Below are 21,116 nucleotides of genomic sequence, written 5' to 3'. Positions count from 1 at the left end.
TGCAGGTGCCCATGGTCAGGGCACTGCTAAGACATTGAAAGCTTCCATGCTGCAGGAGAGAGTAAGGCTTGAATCGGGACAGTCAGGCCCCTTGAAATTTGCTGCTGAAGGTGCTGCGTCACAATAGACACTTTGGACTAATTCCTAAAAGTCAAAGGGGAACTCTTGAAAAAGGCCTACTAGCGAACTTTCCCTGTATGCATTCACCAGTGAATGAGGAATAACCCGACCACATTGCAAGGAGGAGGGTGGGAAAGGGATTTGCCAGAGAAACACTAAAGGCCTGACCCCAAAGGGAATGTGTTGCTGCTAACGAAAGTAGTTATTTCTTTGAATGCCACATCTATGCATGTTACAATTACAAATAAAATATTTATTTTTCATGCAGAAATAAGCATTTGACTGGACATTGATTTATTAACATTGTTGAGTACACTTTGAGCTCTGAGTCAAGTTCACTAACCTGCATTCACACTTCCCCCCACGACAGAGCCTTTGACCGCTTGTCCGCAGCTATCACTTAGAGTCAAGTGCAGAAGGGGTACTTGGCCCAGTTGCTCAGGATCCATAGGATGTCTGCTCCAGGACATTAAGAGTGAAAGGCATCAACCTCCATGGTTGGGCCCAGTAGCCCCTGTGTGTCCTGTGGCCCTCCAAAAGAATTTCTGACACATGCAAATTAGTCTTGTCCCACTATGCTTTCAAGATGTGCCTCATAAGTTGCTTTAAGAGGACACACAGTGGTTACAAAATAACGTTGGTTGCTCTGTACTATTAATGATTTAGCTTCTGAAGGATATTCTAAACTAAAAATAAATGTATACATGCACGAGCATTTGTGAACTACCTTCAACTCCTGAAAGAGAAGCAGCATTAGAGGACAGGAGATGCATTCCTCAGATCCATTACAGCAGATAAGATTCAAACAAAATGGTGCATGTTCCTGTCGGTGGAAAGTAAAATAAAGCACACTCTTTTACTTGGTATCTTTGCTTTCTGTAATAGATCTCTAGACTGGACACCATGTCCTTCACTGAATCACCTACACAAACAAAACAATTAAAGGAGTAGGTCCATGGCACAACATTTTCTCTGCACTGCGGGCAATCGTTATTAACTGTCTGGGAGTTCACCCCACATTAAATGAGCTTCCTGTTGTTTTTTGACATTCAAAGACCACATTTGTAAAGTCTTCTGGCACCATCCAAGACCTGTAATGCCCAACTGGCTGCTTTTCAGATTTGGCTGAATGCAGATGGCTTTGGTGTCTGGCACCTTGGCAGTTTCTGATCGTTTAAAGTTGTGCAATCAATTCGGAGTTATTTCTCTGGTGCACACAGGACATAAAACTACATTTTAAAAAGGTGATATTCTACGATCTGCCCAACTGGCTAATGTTAATCTCAAAGTTCGGCACTCACCTCCTATTAACAAGATCCCTCACTTCAAACCTCTACTACTATATAGAGCACTGGTGCCCAACCTTTTCACTTCAGTGGACCCCCCATTTTATCAATACTGGAGCCCGGGGACCCCCACTGAATCATTATTGGAACCGGGGGACCCCCACTGAGTCAATACTGACAGCTGGAACCTAATATTATTAAATTTTTTAAGCTGCAGCGGACCCCCTGACAAGGCTTCGCGGACCCCCAGGTTGGGAACCACTGATATAGAGCACTAATTTTTTTTTACAAGCATTGACAGTTTGTGCACTTTGGACAGTAATGAAATTATGTATGAACACGTAAATTATTTAGTTTGAACCTAGCCAAAAGACAACAGAGCACAGTACAGGACTGTGGTTTCTCGTTACACAAAGCATATTTTCATGTGATACCAACTTTTTTCAGTTTCACCACAGAAAACGGATTTTACAGGAAAACTAGCACTTACTTGAAGGGAAAATGACAAAATTACCAAAGCAGTGACTGTCACATCCGAAAATAACAGGCAGAAGGTGCACTGTGAATTGTGTGCTCTAATCATGCTACTTCAGAGTCAGACAAAAAAACACTTCAAAAGAGAACACCCTTTATCTTTCAACCCGTTGAGATTTAAGGTTCACTCTAGTTATTCCCAATTTGTCCCCTACCTGGTAATCCAACCTTCGGCTTTAAAATCACCTCCACTGTTGTTTTATCAAAAATCTCCTTACTGACTTTCACTTCTGCAGGGCCATATACACCAGCAAGGACTGAAGTGTCCCCTAAAAGAAAAAAAATGATATAAGACTGCATGAATAAAAAAACATTTACAAAAATTAGCTTTGCCCTGCAATAACTCTTTACATCAGGGGCTTCAGCCCGCCCATAGCCTTCCCGTTTGCTTCACCATCATCGCACCAATTTGAGGTATCCCCATTCGTCAAGGGCATGAACACATCATGCCGTTTCTGTTTTTTAGCCCTCCTCCAGAGCACCGGCCAACTACTGTTTGCATACGCAGCGGTCATTTTTAGCCATTGTTTCAGGACTACTTTTTGGGGTGGAGCCTGCGTTGCATGCGCTCGCGCATGTGTATCACAGGGAGACTCTTTTGTATTTAGAAAAGGGCTCGGAGCCCTGTCAACTTCACGTCAGTGTTTTTTATTGGTTCGTGGGCTTGCCTAATAAAATCTGCTTGCTTTCATTAGTCGAAGGCAGGCATAACTCATTCCTTTTCCGGTGGCTAGCCCTCCTCAAGCGCAGCGACCAAGTACAGAAAACATGCGAGGCTCGCTGTTTTCCATCGGGCTCGTGGACTTCTTTTTCTCCAATTTACAAGCGCGATCTCGCTTGGCAGAAGTCGAGCACTTTACATAGTTAATTGCACTTTTTCGGGTTATGTACATAAATGCACTTTTGCCCGATAGGTGAAAAGTCGGGTTAGGAGTTTACAACGCGATCAGCTCTAACATGAGCAAACACGAGACCCGTTGCATTGTAAATGCTTGTTTATTTTGTTTTCAACAGGTGACCGGTCCCGCCACACATTAGGAGAGCTTTTGTTCCTGTTCTGTTAGTTTCATATGGCTGCTTTATTTTCCGTGTAGGTTTGGATGTTTAACATTGCCTTTTGTATTTTATGAGCTGCACCATTGAGTCTGCCCTCTGTGCCTTTCTGCCCATGTTCTGCTCGTTTCTTGCCCTCTCTTTGTGCCTTTCTGCCAGTTTTCTGCTTGTTTCTTCCCCAGTTTGTACCTTTCTGTTTCTTGTTGTTATGATGTGTGCTGTATCACTGCCCCTATTTTTCCTGACACCCACCCCGTCCTTTCATCTTCACCCCCACACGCCCCTGTTCCTGTTTCAACTTCTCCCCAACCCCACCTGGCCTCCTTCATGTATGGATATTACAACTCTATTTGTGGCTTCTCAGTGACCCGGGTGACCTGAGAGTGCTTACTCCTGAATTGCAACTGTCTTTGAGGCCCAAATACAGGCCCTGTCTCGTTGTAGCACTGCCTCATCTGTGTTCCACCCTCAGCAGTGCACCAGCAAAGAACATGGGCTGCCGGTTTCTCACACCCCCACCCACCCTCCTGTTCACTACCCCCACTTCCCACTCGTTCACCCCCTCCCCCTCCATTGCCAAAGGCAATAGGTCAACAATTGCCGAGACCTATCAGCTTTGCCAATGCTTGTTTACCTCTACAATAGCCTGTGTTGTGCTAAACAGAGATCTGGCTCTTTTGTTCTGCAAAAACGATACACTTTTGTTTAACTTCTGTGCAGTTCAAGTATTGTGGTACTAGGCAATCATTCTGGCCTCTTAAACCAAGAGTATCTCTCTCTATATAAACAGCAGTATTTTTGCTCCTCGTGGGTCAGTTATGAACACTCAGGAGCGGGATACACAAACTCTACCCCAGTTTATCCGTTGATAGCTCACGCTCGCGAGTACCTGTAAGTTGTCACTGCGAGAGGTGTTTCTTTTAAACAAACCTTTATTCTAATATTAATTTGTATCTTAGTTTAAGAGACAGCAAACTCAAAAGCATGACTCAAATGTATTGTGCCCTCATCAAACAAATTCTTTAACCGGACTTGAGCTACCACTTCAGGTTTTGTGACTGCTGAAACACGGAATGTGTGCCTTAGCCAACTACGGGCCTGATGTACGACCCTCAGTGTTTGCGATTCGCAATTTGCAAGTTGCAAAAATTGATGTACAACAGTGTCTGAGACACTGTCTGCGATTCCCATATGGGTTGCAAGGGACCTGCCCCATTAATATTCATGAGACAGGCCACAATTTGGATGGCACTCACAGGAATGGTGGCCTGCTGGGGGTCAGCAGACCACCATGTCTGTGACTGCTTTTTAAATAAAGCAGTTATTTATTTATTATTATTTATGCAGCTGGGTTTCCTTAAAGGGAAATTGGATACATTTCAAACAAACAAAAAAAAGAAAGAAAGAAAAGTCTCTTTTTCATTTTTTTAAGAGTGGACAGATGTCCCTGGGACCACTATCTGCTCTTAAAAAAAATCTTGGAAACCCCATTCATAAAGGGGAAGGGGTCCCTTAGGGACGCTTTCCTGTTTTGGAAGGGGACCCTTGGGAACCACATCCCATTTGGAAATGGCTTACCACCTCCTTCAAGGAGTTGGTAAAGTATGAATGTTGTGCAACCGCATTCTGGTCGCAAAACAGGAGTACATGCCATTGCGATTCAGTATTAGGCAGGGACACCCTAAACATGACCCTTACTGGTACCAAATCCCAAAAGCAAAATGTGAGTCCGTAACAAGTTACTGATTCACATTTTGCCTTTGGTACATGCCAAAACACATTTTAATGGTTGCAAATGGCTCGATGGTCTGTTTGCGACCGGTAAAATGCGTTGTATATCTGGCCCTATGTGCCTTAATTAGATACATGGTGTAGTTGATGCTATTTGGACACCCACTTTAGACTTCTGCCACAGAGCAGTTTCCAGTCACACGTTTGGACTGTTTTACTTGGAGGACATCTGAAGATCCGCTTGAAAAGTATCAGTCTCAAACAGCTAGGCATTGTGGTAGGGACATGCCCTGGAAGTGCTGCCAGGTAACTTAGCGCCTTGTGTATCAATGCATTTCCCCATCGACGCATAATGGGTAAACCCCTTTAATACATTAGGCCTTGGTCATTAAAATAAATCACAATCTTTACAAGAGGGTTCCAATTAAAGGACAGTGTTTCTAATAGCTAGCAAGAGTTTCTTCAAGGATGATAGTAGGATGGCCTGGAATTATTTTGAATGGTTGCTCTCTTTTCCATAACATCACACATATTTTTTCTGTGGACTGCACTGATGCTGTGGCTGGGTTACCAAAGATGACCCAAGGGAACCAACATACTTCTATGGACTAGGCTGGAGCATTGCCCGACACACCAGATTCTCACTGTTAGCCTTCATGGAGCATTTAGAAAGGCTCTGATTAGCAGGACTTAAGTCTCTTTTCACTAACCCTTTCCCAAACCTATCATCTTCAGCCTGTCATAGACTGCAAATTTACTAATGGTAAGCAATGGCGATTTCAGCACCATGGATAGCTCAAAATACGTTCTTATTGCTGAAGTTAGATCTAAAGGGAATCGAAGGGGGAAAATGCACTCCAACATCGGATTTTCAGAGACTCCTACATTTTCACCCAGCTGCAACATCATAGCTGAGGGACATAAAACAAAATCTCCGGAAACAATTTACTTATTGCTATTAGCTTAATAGCTTGCAGAAGAGTCAAGTATTTTTGATGTCATCGTGGTGCCTATGGGAGGCACCACATTCCAAAATAGGTCTGTATCTCTAGTTTCTACCACTGCAGACGAGAATTTCTGTAGCGCTCTTTGGGTGAGAAGGGCTACAGGCAACTGACAAATAGGTGTGCACAATGAAAGGAAGAAGACCTTTATCTTCACTTCTACTAGCTGTGGTCCATGTTTATTTATTAAGGGGTCCAGAGCCTTGGATATCTGACGGTTGAGGGCCCCATGAGGCTCTATGCACATTTGCTGTGAGGATGAACAGCTACAAAGAGGTCCATATGCTTCTGCAGCCCTTGCTTGAAGTCAGAGGCCATTAATGGATCTTGGGAACTCAATGAATTCTACACAAATTAATTTAATGTTCGTTAATAGTTGTTCAGTTCAGAGGGGGTACTCTGGTTGGGCACAAGTGGGTCTCCTTTACAAATGGAGGGTGTGCATCATCAAATAGCTTAGGTGGCACGAGTATTACAAGGATTTGATGGTGCACAGGGTCTGTTCGGCTTGCTTGGGTGATCACTCAGCTACAGGATCCTAAATTGACCCACTCTATATAAAATTATGTTGCTAGCAAGTTGGGTTTGTGCAATATATGGGAGTTTATGCAGGATATGAGGGATGTCAGCGGCATCAAATAACACGCACTAAATGTGCTTGATTGATTGCAGCTAAATAGTGGTGGATACAATTAATCCTCACTTCTTCACCAGTTTTTGATTTTCCTTTTTTGAGTCGAAGACCTCTGTGCTGAACTCCAAGAGCCATCTGCTCTCTGTTGCTACAGCTTCCCAGACAAATTCAGACATCCTTGTTTTGGAGCTCACCTTGCTGAGAGCAACACTTGCTTCCAACAATCATATTTCCAGAGGGTACACCCTGAATCAGGACTCAATTGAGGACTACAGAAGTAACCGGCAAGACTAGCATGTATATCCCCCCAAAAAAAAAAATGAATCAGAAATGCAGTGGCCATTGAAACAAGACCCATACGCCTGTGTGAGGTTCACAACACTGTTCTTTGGTAAAATACAATTTCGATTAGCATTGCATACTTGCAACACATGCTCGGATTATTCAGTTAAATTAGCAATAGAGAGAATCAACAAACCTTTACTCAGAGTAATTGTTAGGATATAAGACCTCATGTAGTTGCCAAACACATTAAACTAACAGTAAATTAACAAACTTGTTTTATTTAAAAAAGAAAATAATAATATTTTAACAGTATATGGATTGTGAAACGTATATGTAGTACCTGGGCTATGAGTTATATACCAGACCCCCGTGGAACTGTAAAAGCAGACTGTTAGACCTTGCTACACTGTGACAGTCAAAATGAACTTGGAAGTTCAGTGAAATTGCAGTAGTACTCGACTGCTGTCCTCCTAGGGAAAATGAAGTACTGATCACAAGGAGTGACTAATTGCCTTTTAGTCTCATTATCATATAGATAATGCATGACAAATGTTTATACATATGAAAACAAAAGAACACTAGTAGGCTCCGGGTTCACAGTACAGTATGAGATTTCATGCTACTTGAGAGTTGTTGCATCCAGTATTAATGGTAAAAAAAAAATCCATAGTGAAAGCCAGAGGCACAGTTTCTTTTATTAGTATATTTTAAGGGTCAGACTATATGGAAAGCTACTAAAATAATATGATTCTTTTGATGCATGCCAGAGTGCTTAAACTAGCAGGTAAATCAAAATAGCACTCCAAATTCAGAAGACTTCCAAACATGTTGCACCGATCTTTAACATTAGGGGTTTTAAAGCGCACCTTTCCAGGGGACGATCCCTCTGCACCAGTGACCTTCTCAACTGGTACAAATATATCTACAATTGACTTTATTAGATGGTTAAGTGGTACTTCAATCCTGTTTTTTTCTTGTCGGGGGACTAAATTCATGGTGCAGTCCCACAAAGAAATGGTGAAAATAGTTGAGTAGGTTGTACATAGATAATAACTGAATGGCACAGTTGCTGTTAAGATTTACGGGTCCAGGTTAATGAGTACTCATATGGTAAACCTTAGTATATTGGGTGGATGGAGAAAACACCACCAATTTTTAGACTTGAAGGGCTAGCGTGCACTATGGGGGATTTTTAAGACGTTTAGATTGACAAACCAGTTTTGCTTGTCTTTTTAAACTGGATTGTGTTTTACGTTAGTAACTAGGATGCACTGTCACTTTATCTATGGCTTCAAGCGAGTTCTTCGACTTAAGACCCTGTTTTAGCCTAATATTTTAAGAAAAAAACTTAGTATTATGACAAGCCGACGGGGTAACCTTTTTATACTGTGCGTAAACAAACGCTAAAAAAACAAATCAGTATTAATTATTGTGGACTGTTCTTATATAGTGTGTACTGAAAATATAACTTAAGAGCAAGTTTGAGTGATTATAAGGCACGACTATGTGATTAGCATTAGTTTTAATTAACTTTGCTAATAAAACATACTACTATTACCATAAAAAGCGCAGTCACTCCTAAGGAGGCACTTACAAAATAAATGCGTTGTACAATATGGATATGCAAGGTTGTTTGCTGCAGAAACGGGGAGTCAGGCGGGGTAAGTAAATAATACAAAACAAACTCTAAAACTGACCTACAAGAGAAATATTTTGAAACACAGTTGGGTGGAACCAAACAAAAGAGATTCATCTCTTAATACAAGAACTAGATAAAAGTGCGGAAGTGTTCTGGTAAGTGCAGTATGATTGAATGTACTGTGCAAACTATTTCACATTGGAAAAGCTATATGTGCGGCTGAAAACGTTGTTTAGCAAGACAAAGCATAAATTGCGTTTTCTCCTCATTTTCATGATCTGGTCACACTAAATCAGAACATGGACCGTCACATAATTCTATAAGGGCAACTCGCTTTAGGACATTGGGAAGGCAGGAAACACGCGTGAAGTGCAAGGCGCACAGAGGTATCGGTAGCATTTAAAATATACGGCCATTGTCTCTCACCCTGCAGGAAGGAGGCGGACCCGTCCGGTCTGGACAGCAGGTTCTGCTCACAGGCGAAGATTCTGAGGCAGCCATGAATATCCCTTAAACTTGGTTCAGCTTCCATGCTGCCTTTCACACAAATCAGACACTGAAAGTCAATACCCTTTTACTACGCTAAATCAATACCATTCCGATATGGCGGTGATGAACGCTAGGCAAATGGGGCGCGGCCATCTTGGGACTGGAATATTGTTCTTGCACACTCCAAGGCCCGGGAACAGGTAGAAAAAGACTATAATGTGAGGTTAGCGGACATATTGTGGTAGGAGTAACTTATTTTCCATCTAATTCAAATTGGAAATAAAAAAGCCACAAAGAAACTGTTGAAATTGTCAGCTCATTTGTAAATATAGTATTTATAACAAAAGGTGTCACAACATATTAGAGATATCACAGATCATGTAACCTTTAGTAAATAGGAAAATGAATGTTGTAAAGGTTATAATAACTCTCTCTCTGCACACACTAGTTAAATGGCATTTAGTCTATACTATTGCATAGTAATTACATGTAATAGTATTTATAAACACGCATTTGAGGTTGCGCGGAACATTGTAGAAGCTACATAAAAAAGAGAATGGACGTTATAAGGCCAACAATCAGGATCCATTGAAACCTGAAATGTTCTAAACGCTGGTTGGTCGTTAACAGTAGCTTGTATGCCATAACTTGGATTTACTACTTTTCCGGCACCATTTATTCCACTATACCTGAAAATATTAGTACTTTTCCGCCGCCTTTTAAACACACCAAGATGGCCACCGTGCGAAACAAACTATACGTTAAAAGTGATCCAATTTTAGAAAACTGATCTTACAATTGCCTGAAAATAAGTCATCTAAGATAAGTTAACTTGGGCTATCTTTCGACTGCTATTATATTCTAGCATAAACGGTGAATTGATGTCAAGCGTGAACTGTCTCTATTGAGACTTCTCTTCGTCTCGTCCGTCACAGACACCGTGTCTGACTGACCGACTCCAAAGATGGCGGCCGCCGTAATGTTGAGAAGCGTCTGTCGGACGCGGTGGAGCGGAGCATTTTTCCAAGTGTCCCGCGCGGTTTCTATCGGCGTAAGAATGTTACTGTGTATTTTCACTTTTGTGGGAAAGAAACCGAGACCGCCTGTATCTGGAGAGTATGGTGTCCTTAAAGTGTCATGATATTCTCAATGTCACGGTCTGCTGGGAGCTCGCTGGGAGGGTTTGGTGTAGATTAGAATTCAGCAACATGGCTCCAAATGATCTTTTTGGACAGTTTTTCCGCACTGTTTATTTTTGTGTGTTTATCAACTTAAAAAAATATCGCCGACTTAACCAATAGGCTTATGCAGCAACCGTGACAGTATTTGAAATTGGATGTGAAGATTCTCGCTATCCTAGAGTACCTATCTGATTAAGAGTATTGTAGTGGTGCTCTCTATGTAAAACGAAAGCAGTGCGAAGTACCCAAGGAGACACGTCACGCCGAGTTGTTACAATTCCTCTCCTAAAAGATAGCGGGCGAAAGCATCTTCTAGATCATAGTAAAAACTTACAGTGGGCTTAGGGCCTGCCGATGCTTATCACTGGTTGGCACAATTGTTACTCTTGTTTACCTCTTGCCTAGTACTAGTGGCTTGCCGTTCTCTTCTTGTGTTTGTTACTCCTCTGGGGCATAGTTCGATTTGCCATCCTTTTGATGGGCTGACTTGTATGTTTCAGTTGCTCACGTATAGGACTTAGTTTGTTTTTTTTAAACTAGTTTTTAAGCACTCTCTTGAAGTAAATGTGCTTTCTAGGCCTTTCCTTAGTGTGCTACTTACTCCCCTATATAGCTGTCTCTCTGCACCGAGTTTGTACCCTCTTCCACCATTTGCTCATTTCTTTCTATGCTGCTCATCCCCACACCCACTCCTGTTACTTCCCCAACCAACTCCTTTAGTTGCGTGTTGGTCATGCTGCCGAACAGTGACAAAAAGCATTGGCAAAGAAGATAGATCACATACACGCAACCTTTTGGCTTTGCCAATGCTTGTTAAAGTGAGTAAACTTCTAAAGGTGTCCTTGCAGATGTTTGCAATACGATTATGTTTTTTGTGTTGCACAAATGCAGTGGTATAAAACCCCATATTTCAGAAGGGACCCATTAAATATTTTTCATATTTTTTTGAAATGATAGCCCCAAGTCACTCTGCAGAGCTTTACAAATGTCTGTAAAATGCTCTGTTCCTGATAGGTAAACAAAACCTGAATAATCAATTTTTAAGTTCTATCTTACATAGATTTTTTTGAACAAAGCAAATGTATTTTCTTTCTATAACTTTCTGTTCTCAGCCACATAATTTTTTTTTTTTTGCTTGTTTATACTAGAAGCAACTAAACAGTATAGTTTAGTATTGCACTTACTGTTTCAGTAAAAGTTTCCCTGTTTGGAATAAAGAAAACGTTTTCAAACTAAATGCCCCAAATTAAAAATGTAATTAAAAAAAAATATTTAATGGGTAATGTGTGAGGCACTCCTGTATTACCATTAACTTTCAGCTTGTGGTTTATGATGTCATCAAAGTACCCTATCCCATAGAAACATATAACATGGTTATGTGTTATGTACTTTATGAAGTATATAAATGCTGCATAACAGTTAAATGTGTAATATGGTCGTATATTGCCTTTGAGATGTTCCCATTGGCAATACAGGAACATCTTACACAAATTACTTTTTTTTTTTTTTTTTAATATTACATTTTCATTTAGTTGTAGTCTGCATCACAATAACACTGTATTCAAATATGCTTCTGTACTGAAAACACTAAATTACTGTCTGTATACTGTTTGATATTTCGGTAGTTAAAAAGACGTATTTTACTATGTAGCTAAGATTGCAGGTCTTCAGATAAAACATGTTCTGCCTTTTATTTTAATACAAAAAACACATTCTGGATTTAGCTAGCACCACTCTGCTAGCAATGCAGAGTTGACAGTTGATGCTAATTGCAAAAAAGAAGTAGACTATTAACCAGCTCGGTGCTGAGGACAGAACAGTTCTTTCCTCAGCCACGGTGCACGTGTGCTGAGGACAGAACCGTTCCACCCTTAACACATGACCACTGCTGCATCAGAGGGATTTCCTTTTTTTGCCTCGGAAGCTGGGGAAGAGCTTCCCCAGCCAACTGAGGCATGTTTTTTTTTTTTGTTACATTGTAATGATTGCGCACACGGCGTGCTGACGTCATTACATTGAAAGTGAAATGAGCCGATCTGCTCATTTCACTGTCACTGCTTTGGTGTTTGCAGGGCTATATTTTTATTATTAATATCAGTGGGGGCTGCCCAGCATGGGCATGGCCACTCCCCCAACCCAAAAAAGGGAAATTGTATTTCTGCCACCTGGTGGGGCATATGGGGCAAATATCCAAATCTGCCCCCCCACCCCTGGAGCACCAGAAACCCCACTAGACAGCAGGGAATACATTTTTTTTTTTTTTTTTGTAGGGTGGGGCTGCTTGGCATGGCCACGCCCCAACCCCCTAAAAAATGAGGAAACAGTTTTTCCCCTCCCCTGCGGACTAAAGCATCTCATTCCAATGGCAAGCAAGAGCGTATTTTATTCTTTTGGGTGTTGTTTTTACAAGTGGGCCAGGAGAGTTAGGCTAACTCCCAGTAACATTAAACCTGCACATTTTGGGCTTTGGTAGGCTGCCACCTAGAAAAACTTACCACACACTTCAGAAAACTAGACATCCTGGATAGTAGTGGTCTGCTTCACATCCATCCCACACCATTTGCTTACTCACAGTGCCCTGCAAACCTGCAATGTTGATCAAAGCACACATTTTCATCATATTTCTGTGATGGAAACTTCTGGAATCCATAACATTCCTACCACCCAGCACTGTCCCACTTCTGCTGATATAAATGCCTCATCACTTGAGTGGTTGGGAACATATCCAGCCGATGCCATTAGGGACCCCAAAGCAAGGGCTCCCATTTCCCTTGGTTTAATAAGTTCTTGTCACTAGCACCAGGCCCAGCCACACAAGTGAGGTACCGTTTTTTTCAGAAGACTTAGGAGAATGCTAAGTGGCAGAAAGTTTGTGGCTCTGTGCAGGTTCCAGAACTTTCCATCACAGAAATGTGAGGAAAATGTATTTTTGTTTTGTTTTGTTTGTTTAGTCAAAATTTGAGGTTTGCAAGGCATTCTTGGTAACACATACTGGTGAGAGCCACGCAAGTCACCCCATTCTAGATCCCCCAAAGTATCCTGTTTTCAGAAATGTACAGGTTTCCTAGGTTTCACTAGGTTCCAGATGAGCTAGGGCCAGTGACATAACAAAACTTGGTATGTCCCCTGCAAAGTACATGGAGGGGGCACCCTCCAAACTAACTCTGGAGCCCTCATGCCAGGGTACTGACCTGAGAGGGCCCCCTTCAGCTCAGGACCCTCCCTGCACCACAGGGGCCTCTGTTACGCCACTGGCTAGGGCCCAAAAATCACAACCACCCAATTTGCAAAAAAAGGGCCAGTTTTCAGTGGAGAAATGTGACGTGTCCATGTTGTGTTTTGCTCCTGTTACTGTTGCGGGCTCCAGGCCTACTCACTCAAGTGAGGTACCATTTTTATTGAGGGACACAGGGGAAATGCTGGTTGAAAGGAAGTTTGTGGCTCCTCTCAGATCCCAGAACTTTCCATTACAGAAATGTGAGGAAAATGCTGGCTGAGCTGGAGCCCAAAAATCCACAGCTAGGCACATTGTAAAAAAGGGGTCCATTTGTAGTGGAAAAATGTGATGTCCATACTGTGTTTTGGGCTGTTTGCAGTCACGGGCAATAGGCCTACTTACACAAGTGAACTACCATTTGTATCAGGATACTTGGGGGAATTCTGGGTGGGAAGAAGCTTGCTGCACCCCTCAGATTCCAGAACTTTCCATCACATGAGGACATGAGGAAAATGTGTTCTTTTAGACACATTTTGAGGTTTGCAAGGGATTCTGGGTAACAGAACCTGGAGAGAGCCACACAAGTCTTCGCAACCTGGCTTTTCCTTGTGCTCTAGTTTTAAATAATGTACAGGTTTGCTAGGTTTCCCTAGGTGCCAGCTGTGCTAGGGCTCATAATCCACAGCTAGGCACATTGCGAAAAACTTGTCAGTTTTTAGTGGAAAAATGTGATGTGTCCATGTTGTGTTTTAGGCCATTTACTGTTGCAGGCACTAGGCCTACCCACACAAGTCAGGTACCATTTTCACAAGAAGACGTGGGGGAACACAGACTAGTAGAACAAGTGTGATTATCAATTGTCTTTCTCTGCATTTCACCTTCCAACTTTAAGACAGTGTGTAAGAAAGAAGTCATTTTGAGAAATGCCATTTAATTCATATGCGACTATTGGTAGCCACACATTCAGAGATGTGCAAATAACCACTGCTTCTAAACTCAATATCCTGTGCCCATTTCACAAATACATAGATTTCCCTGACACCTATTTTTAACATTCTAAAGTTTACCAAATGAATTGCTGTATGTCTGGTATACAATGAAAAACCATTGAAGGTGCAGCTCAGTTATTGGCTCTGGGTACCTCGGGTTCTTAGTGAGCACACAAGCCCTTATATCCCAGCAAACAGAAGGGTCCAGAGGACGTAACAGTTTATTGTTTTTGAAAACCTATGATAGAAAAAGTTACAGATGAAAACACAGACACAAATGGCTCGTTTTGTCAACTCAATTACATTTTTTATTTCAACTGTTACTTTCTGTAGGAAAACTTTGAAGGATCTACACAAATAACTCCTTGTTAAATTCTGAATTTTGTCTACTTTTCAGAAATGGATAGCTTTCTGCAATTCAGCATTGGTTTCACACCCATTTCTGCCATTAACTGGAAGGAGGCTGAATGTATAACAATTATAAAAAAAAAATGGATTATGTCCCAGTAAAATGCCAAAACGATGTTGAAAAATTTGATTTTCTTATTCAAGTCTGCCTGTTCTTGAAAGCTGGGAAGATCATGATTCTAGCACCAAAACCCTTCATTGATTACATTTTCATGGGGAAAACCAGACGCTTTCTTCTTCAGCTCTCTTTTTTTTTTCCCCATCTTTTCCAATAAACCTACATTTTAGCTGTATTTTGTCTATTTTCTCGGTCCCCTCTAGGGAAATCCACAAACCCTGGGTACCTTTAGAATCTCAGGATGTTATTAAGAAAGGAACGCCAATTTGGTTTTGATATCTTTTGTGGGCAAAAAGTGATAGGGGCCTAAGCGCGAACTACCCTAAATATCCAAAAACTGATTATCACGGGGTGGGGGTTTACAGTGAAAGGGTTAAGCAAGAGGCTGCGACAATGCACAGGGATTATTTAAGCCACAACCAGAATGGCAGTGGTTCCAGTGTGATTTAATAGCATTTAGTATATTATGCAGTTTCTTGGCTTTCTCAAATTAGTTTATAATTAAACAATGAACTAAGGCTAAGCTCAAAGTTTTGAATTGTTTTGTTACTGATAAAACAATGGTCATTATAGAAGCTCGACAGATCTAATTTCTCTGAAATATGAGTATAACCCACATCCATGTGAAATATGATTTTTAATATGTTGCAATTTGTGCAATAAAATAATCTAAACCTTTTATTTATACATAATATAAAACCCAGTGTGACTCCTTGTTATGAGGACACAATGTTTTCCCTACTGGACTTTTCTTTACTACACCACTGCATTGTGGAAATTGTATTTTTCTCTTAGTTCTGCTAAATCCATTGAAAATTATCCGTCCATTTGAACTCAGTTTACAGACATTGGTGCTGGGAGTACTCAAACAGTGCAGTTTATTTTCTTCATTTGCCACCAACACTGTTAGTATTTACATTTTTAGGTCACATCCTTGGCTGCTTTTATATACTACTTTGTAGAGTTTTTTTGCTTCAGGAGATGCCCATCAATCACCATGTAAGTGCAGAGTTCGGCAGAACTTTGGGTTTCTTTGAAGTTGCCAAGCAAGTTCTTCAAGGCCTAAGAAGCTGTGGTCAACTGAGAAGTCTTTATCACAAGTAATACCGGTTGTCCATGGAGCCCTAAAAAACAGATACTATTGAAAGTTCACTTGATAGCAAGTAGCTCTGTTCTTTAGGGATTGGCCTTGCGAATAGTAGGGCGAGCAAGCCAGGCTTGGCCCTGAAACCTGTTGTGGGGGAGAAACTCACAGAGGTAATGCTTTTATGGTATACAGTAAGTATATTTTTAGCAAGATTACAACTTTGATGCTTTTATTCATGTTCCTATTTTCACTACCTTAGTGAATTGCCCCACTGTAATTTTTATTCAGTGCATATAAAGCAGGCAATAACAATGATATTCCAGCACTTACAATAATACATCACAAGTTCCTTAAGATCTCAGCACCGGTGCAGTGTCTTGTAAATCTCCAGCACCCGTGGCTATGTTGGTGATGGTGGAATGGTGTTTTGAAAAAAATTATAAGGCTATTGATGGCATGTTATCTAATAAGTGTTTAAAGAATATATATTTTAATCTGTAAATGGGGATTAGTTGACCTTAGAAGATGGGTATATTAGGACTAGGAGCCACTCTGCAAGTGTGGCAAGTCCACAATGATGAAGTTCTCATAAAAAGGGGCAGACGATCTCAGGAAGGAAAACCGCTCCAGGCAGGTCGAACGAAAACGAGTTCACCAAGTAGGCTGATCGAGCAGTTTCCTTTCAGTCTTCGAAGCAGGCACTCAAAAGTCGTCTCGTTTAAATGTTTAACATTTTTCTGAAGGCTGCCTCGCCATGAGGCATTAGCAAATGTTTCCAACAAACAATAGAAAGTACATTGTAAAATATTTGTAACTAGGCAGTGAGGCGAATCACAACAGAATATTTAATAAACTGATAGATGATATACATTATTAAAAAGATACAATAGAATTATTTTGTTAGTGTCTGGTTCAGACAGGCAGAATAGATTCATTAGGAAAAGAATATTGCAGTGGTGCTGGAATGATTTTTAAAGTGGGGTGCTGCTATGAATGTTACTTCACTGAAGTTCTAAGGAATGTGAAATATCCACATTTCACAAAGAACAATTACAGCAAATGAGCCACGCACATCAGGAGAGTGGTAAATGTATAGAATGTAGCCAGTAGTGCTTTTTGGAGAATGCACTTGCAAATATATTACTAAGGCACAGTGTGGTGGCACACTGTCATTTACAGACAGCACATTTTCATTGAAACGGCCACAAAATTCGCACTGACATACAGTTTTACGGAGAGAACTATATAGCTCACAAACAATAACGTGTGGCAGTTGGGTTTCAGCAAATATTTATCATTTGCTCATCACCAAGTTAAATTGTCTTAATTTGTTTTTATCCTGTTAACATCTTTGTTTCCATCACTCTTCACAATTACAAAAAATGTTTCATTATGCTTTCCTAGCTGCTGGTGTATTTGGAACAATGTGTACAGTTAATTTACAGGTATTTATACTTTTTCTTGTGGATTAGAAAAAAAAATAGACCTCTTACAGTCTTTCCATTCACTCTCCCTATACCTCAGCCAGATTGTCAGATAGCTCAGTTTTCAAATTCATCTAACTTTGAAGTCAGAGAAAGAAAGGTAAGCTCCAATTTCCATATTAAGAGAATAAGCAACGCTTTGTCAGAAAACATGGCCTGAGATTTGACGCGTCTATGAACACACAACAAATGTGACAAGATTAAAAAAAAAAAAACTTTTAAAAAGAATGTTTTATTTAGTTGGTTCCATATAGTTCAGTACTCAACAGATCAATACCAAGAAACTAATGCAGAGATACTAACAAAAATGTACTATAGTACAGCAGAACTGCTTCTAGTCAAAAAGAAAGAGAAAAAAACAAAGTGATAAGCATGGATTGTAATATCCTACATCATTGAAAAAGCTGGCCTGGATGTTCTTGAGGTGCCTATGAAACGTAGCCCCTTTATTCCTTAGCACAACTGTTTCCACTTCATGAATTTGAGAAAACCTGGACAACCATTCTAAAGCAAAATGGGATGAGGGATCGATCCACTCTCTAGCAATGCAGAGTTGAGCCGTGACAATCGCAGTTGCAATCCCTGCTGAGTCTCTAGGGTTGATGGCACATTTATATGCCAGCATAACACCTTTCTTATATAAGTGCACATCATACCCCAAATGAAGTGAAAGACGCAGAGCAATCCCAGCCAAAAAAGTTGTTTAACATAGGACATCCAACAAAAGTGCGAACAATATCAGCAGAGTAAGTGCCACACTTGGGTCAGCTTGTCTTATTAGGAGTGTTTCCGGGCTGTTTACAAATATTTTCTTAAGTGTAATACAGCATGCAAATAGTTTTAAATTCCTACATTTTAAGATTAACTGACAAAACCGAGAAGTTGACAACATCACATGAGTCTATGATGTTTTCAACCGGGATAGCAATATCAAGCCGACTGCTCCACAGTTTTTTTGTATCAGGCAATTCCTTGCTTGATAGTGATCCATCTGGCAGCACTTGAAACAGCTGCGCTTTTGGGATCTTTGAGCTCATTTAAGGTAGGCCATAAGTATACTAGGCATTCCACCCCTTTTTCCGTCAAATACCAGGACCTTTTTTTCACCCTGTCTCGTCCTAATTTTATGTGAGGGTGGCAAACTTTCTTCCTTCAGTACAGTCCTTACTTTGTTTGCTGCATGGAGCTTCCACTCCAAGTTGAACAAGAATATAACACTAGTTTATATTCATGCAAAGTTACATTTTGGATCACACCAACCAGATAGTAAGTACTAGTGCAGCACTTAAAGTTTTGCGAGGGGCCAGTTACGTTCAAATTCATCATTCCCCAGGTACAGTTCAGTCTCTAGGCAACAAGCCTCTCTTTCCTCTCCTTTTCCATACTGATGGCAGACATCCCATAGTAAGTACCACGAGGGAATGCATATTTTTCTCATATAGTTGTCTGGTAAATTGCTCATTTTCATCTCTTTTTAGACAGAGCTGATCACATTGACGGAGACGGCAGTTAACATAGCTCCTTTGTTCAGGTGATAAGTGTCCAGACCTCAAGCCACAGTAGTTTTTCAAAGGTATGCTTTTTATTGCAAACCAGTGCCTGGCTTGTCCACATTGTTCATTGAGGTGAATACATATTCATTCCATGGTCCACTGAAAAATGTGTTGGCACAAACATGAGTGGCAACAATCTATTGATAATGGACTGTGCAAGGAAAAGGGAACGAACAGAGCATGTTGCATATGGGGTTGACTAGGACGCTGTATGAAAGGCAGCTCACCTTCTTGGGGCTACACTTATAGTGGCAACCTTATCCTGCTGTATCCCCATGTCTCCCGTCCTGTTGTACCCCCACCGCTCATTAACCTTTCTAATGTGCCACACATATATCTCATACTCTTGGGATGGGGGTGAGATGAGAAGTTCTCATTCATGACACACTACAGACTTACCAGGGTTAGTTAATGAGCAGTATTCAGTTATGGGTGTAGGTAGTTATGGGTGTGGCTGTGCCACACAACCAGTAACCTTCTGCTACAAACTGTTAGTTGTGTCACGACCTGGTCTTGCGGCCACAAGTCACCCAAGTTGAAAGAATGTTCACTTTGAGTGAAACTCATTCCAGCATAGTGTAGTACTCCGCTTTTAGGAAACCTGTTAAAACACCTGTGAGCACTTCTCAGGAGGTATAGTACAGAAGACTTGTGTGAATAAACACATTGAGTCAGTTAAAATACTGCAATGAGGAGCAGGGGTTCAAAAGGCTTCTGCGCCATGGACTATGTTGCATTCAGGAGCAGGGGGTTCATAAGGCTTCTGCACCATGGACTTTCAGTTTTACACAACTATATGCTTCACAGCAGATATGCAACACAAATTCGTACCTCAGTTTTGTACTCCAATAAGTCTCCAAAGAAGTGTATAAATGCATATGCCCCACTTCATTCCTGCTGTACACCAGTCTTACCTTCTTTCATTATGCAAGTCAGTTTTCTTCTCCAGGCCCTGCTGGAGAACACGAGCCTTAGAAGTCCCACAAAATGTATTTTCAAAGTCCAAAGTGTCCCAGTGCCCTCAGCGATTTAGTCAGGGAAGAATCCTACCACAGAGACTGTGACTCGAGGTGCAGCCTTACCCGCTCATGCTGGAGATTAAAGAGATGGCCCAGGAGCGTTCAGCAGTCCAGGGCCGCGTCTGTCATCAGCTGGTGCCAGTGGTGAGTGGTAGTCTTGTCGCAGTCAGCATGGGCTTTGGACTTCCATGGCGCTCCTCCGTTGTCACAGTAAGTACTGTTTGTGTCCGATGGTAAACTCAGAGTTGGTACTTGAGTTCAGATGACAACATAGCAGCTCTAATTTCACACTTGCAACACTGTTCATGGTCAGTTGCCCTCTGCTTCCTGTAAAACCCCTTACCTAGCACACTTGGGTCACACTCCACGTACTCAAGACGATGTCCCTATTTGGTTCACAGTACTGCACATAGCAGCGACCCTATCTTCATCACAGCACCATACACTGTCAGCAGCCCTTAAGATTCACCTAGCCCATACCTGGCATAGAAGGGTTAAGTGAGCACACTTAACTTGGTTTCCATCTTGGGGCTCTAAACAGTACAGTCATGTAGGAGTCGCATACCATGCACATGGGTGAACTGTCCGTTCGCTGCAGCTGTCCTGAGGGACAAGAATCTCGCACTCCGCTCTCGGGATCAATTTAGTAGGATCCCCACTGGGCCTTGCTCCCTCTGGGTAATCTCTTTCTTCTCACTGGATCCTCTGGTCTCGGGTTAGTCAGAGTTAGTGTTCTTGGATTTCCCTGGGTGATGCCCCAGCTGGAGTATACTGAGGAGCCTGGCTCTTCCTTCCTCCAGTGTGTGTTCCCACTCAGGAATTCTGCAATCCACACATCTGTCGGGGGGCTCCTCAACACGTTCCTACAGCAGGCTGTGGGGCTCCCAACAAGGAAGCCACTGGCTCTCATGCACTGTGCTTTCAAACACACTTGTAAACCTCCATGCGCTGTACCACTTGTGGGCAAAAGCACATTTCTCACAGGCTCGCACATATATCAGAATGGTGCACTCACACATGCACGCAGTGTTCCCACATCTTCCCTGATGTGTGCCAAAGCTGAGCTTAGCACACAGCAGCAGACCATGTGTGAGGGGGCCATTAGGCCCCACTCTTGTGACAAAGGTCAGAATTCCTGGCAATAGTACTTGATCACTCACTATAAAAACAGTATGCTGCCACCAATGCACTCATGCCACGCGCTCTACTGATGTGAGAGTAGCGTATGGTGTGCCACTTCTGCTGTAACCAGACCGCAATCCATGAGACAGGCTTCATCGTGGTG

At 41.6% G+C, this 21,116-nt stretch overlaps 2 protein-coding genes across 2 annotated transcripts in view; one reads left to right on the top strand and one right to left on the bottom strand.

Annotated features, from left to right (window-relative positions):
• The window catches only part of EXOSC5 (exosome component 5), a 149,559-nt gene extending 140,654 nt beyond the window's left edge, over window positions 1-8,905 (bottom strand). The window contains exons 1-2 of the mRNA XM_069207520.1: window positions 8,713-8,905; window positions 2,096-2,209 (exon numbers count right to left, since the gene is read on the bottom strand). Coding sequence (XP_069063621.1) covers window positions 2,096-2,209; window positions 8,713-8,818 — 220 coding nt within the window. The 5' untranslated portion in view covers window positions 8,819-8,905. The remainder of the gene's footprint in view (window positions 1-2,095; window positions 2,210-8,712) is intronic.
• Window positions 8,906-9,500: 595 nt separating this feature from the next.
• The window catches only part of BCKDHA (branched chain keto acid dehydrogenase E1 subunit alpha), a 99,606-nt gene continuing 87,990 nt past the window's right edge, over window positions 9,501-21,116 (top strand). Inside the window, exon 1 of the mRNA XM_069207519.1 lies at window positions 9,501-9,826. Within this exon, the coding sequence (XP_069063620.1) occupies window positions 9,740-9,826 (87 nt within the window). The 5' untranslated portion in view covers window positions 9,501-9,739. The remainder of the gene's footprint in view (window positions 9,827-21,116) is intronic.

This window comes from Pleurodeles waltl, chromosome 9 (genome assembly GCF_031143425.1).
Source record: "Pleurodeles waltl isolate 20211129_DDA chromosome 9, aPleWal1.hap1.20221129, whole genome shotgun sequence".
Classification (NCBI taxonomy): domain Eukaryota; kingdom Metazoa; phylum Chordata; class Amphibia; order Caudata; family Salamandridae; genus Pleurodeles; species Pleurodeles waltl.
The sequence above is the reverse complement of the archived record's forward strand: the minus strand, read 5'-3'. Positions and strand labels throughout refer to the sequence as shown.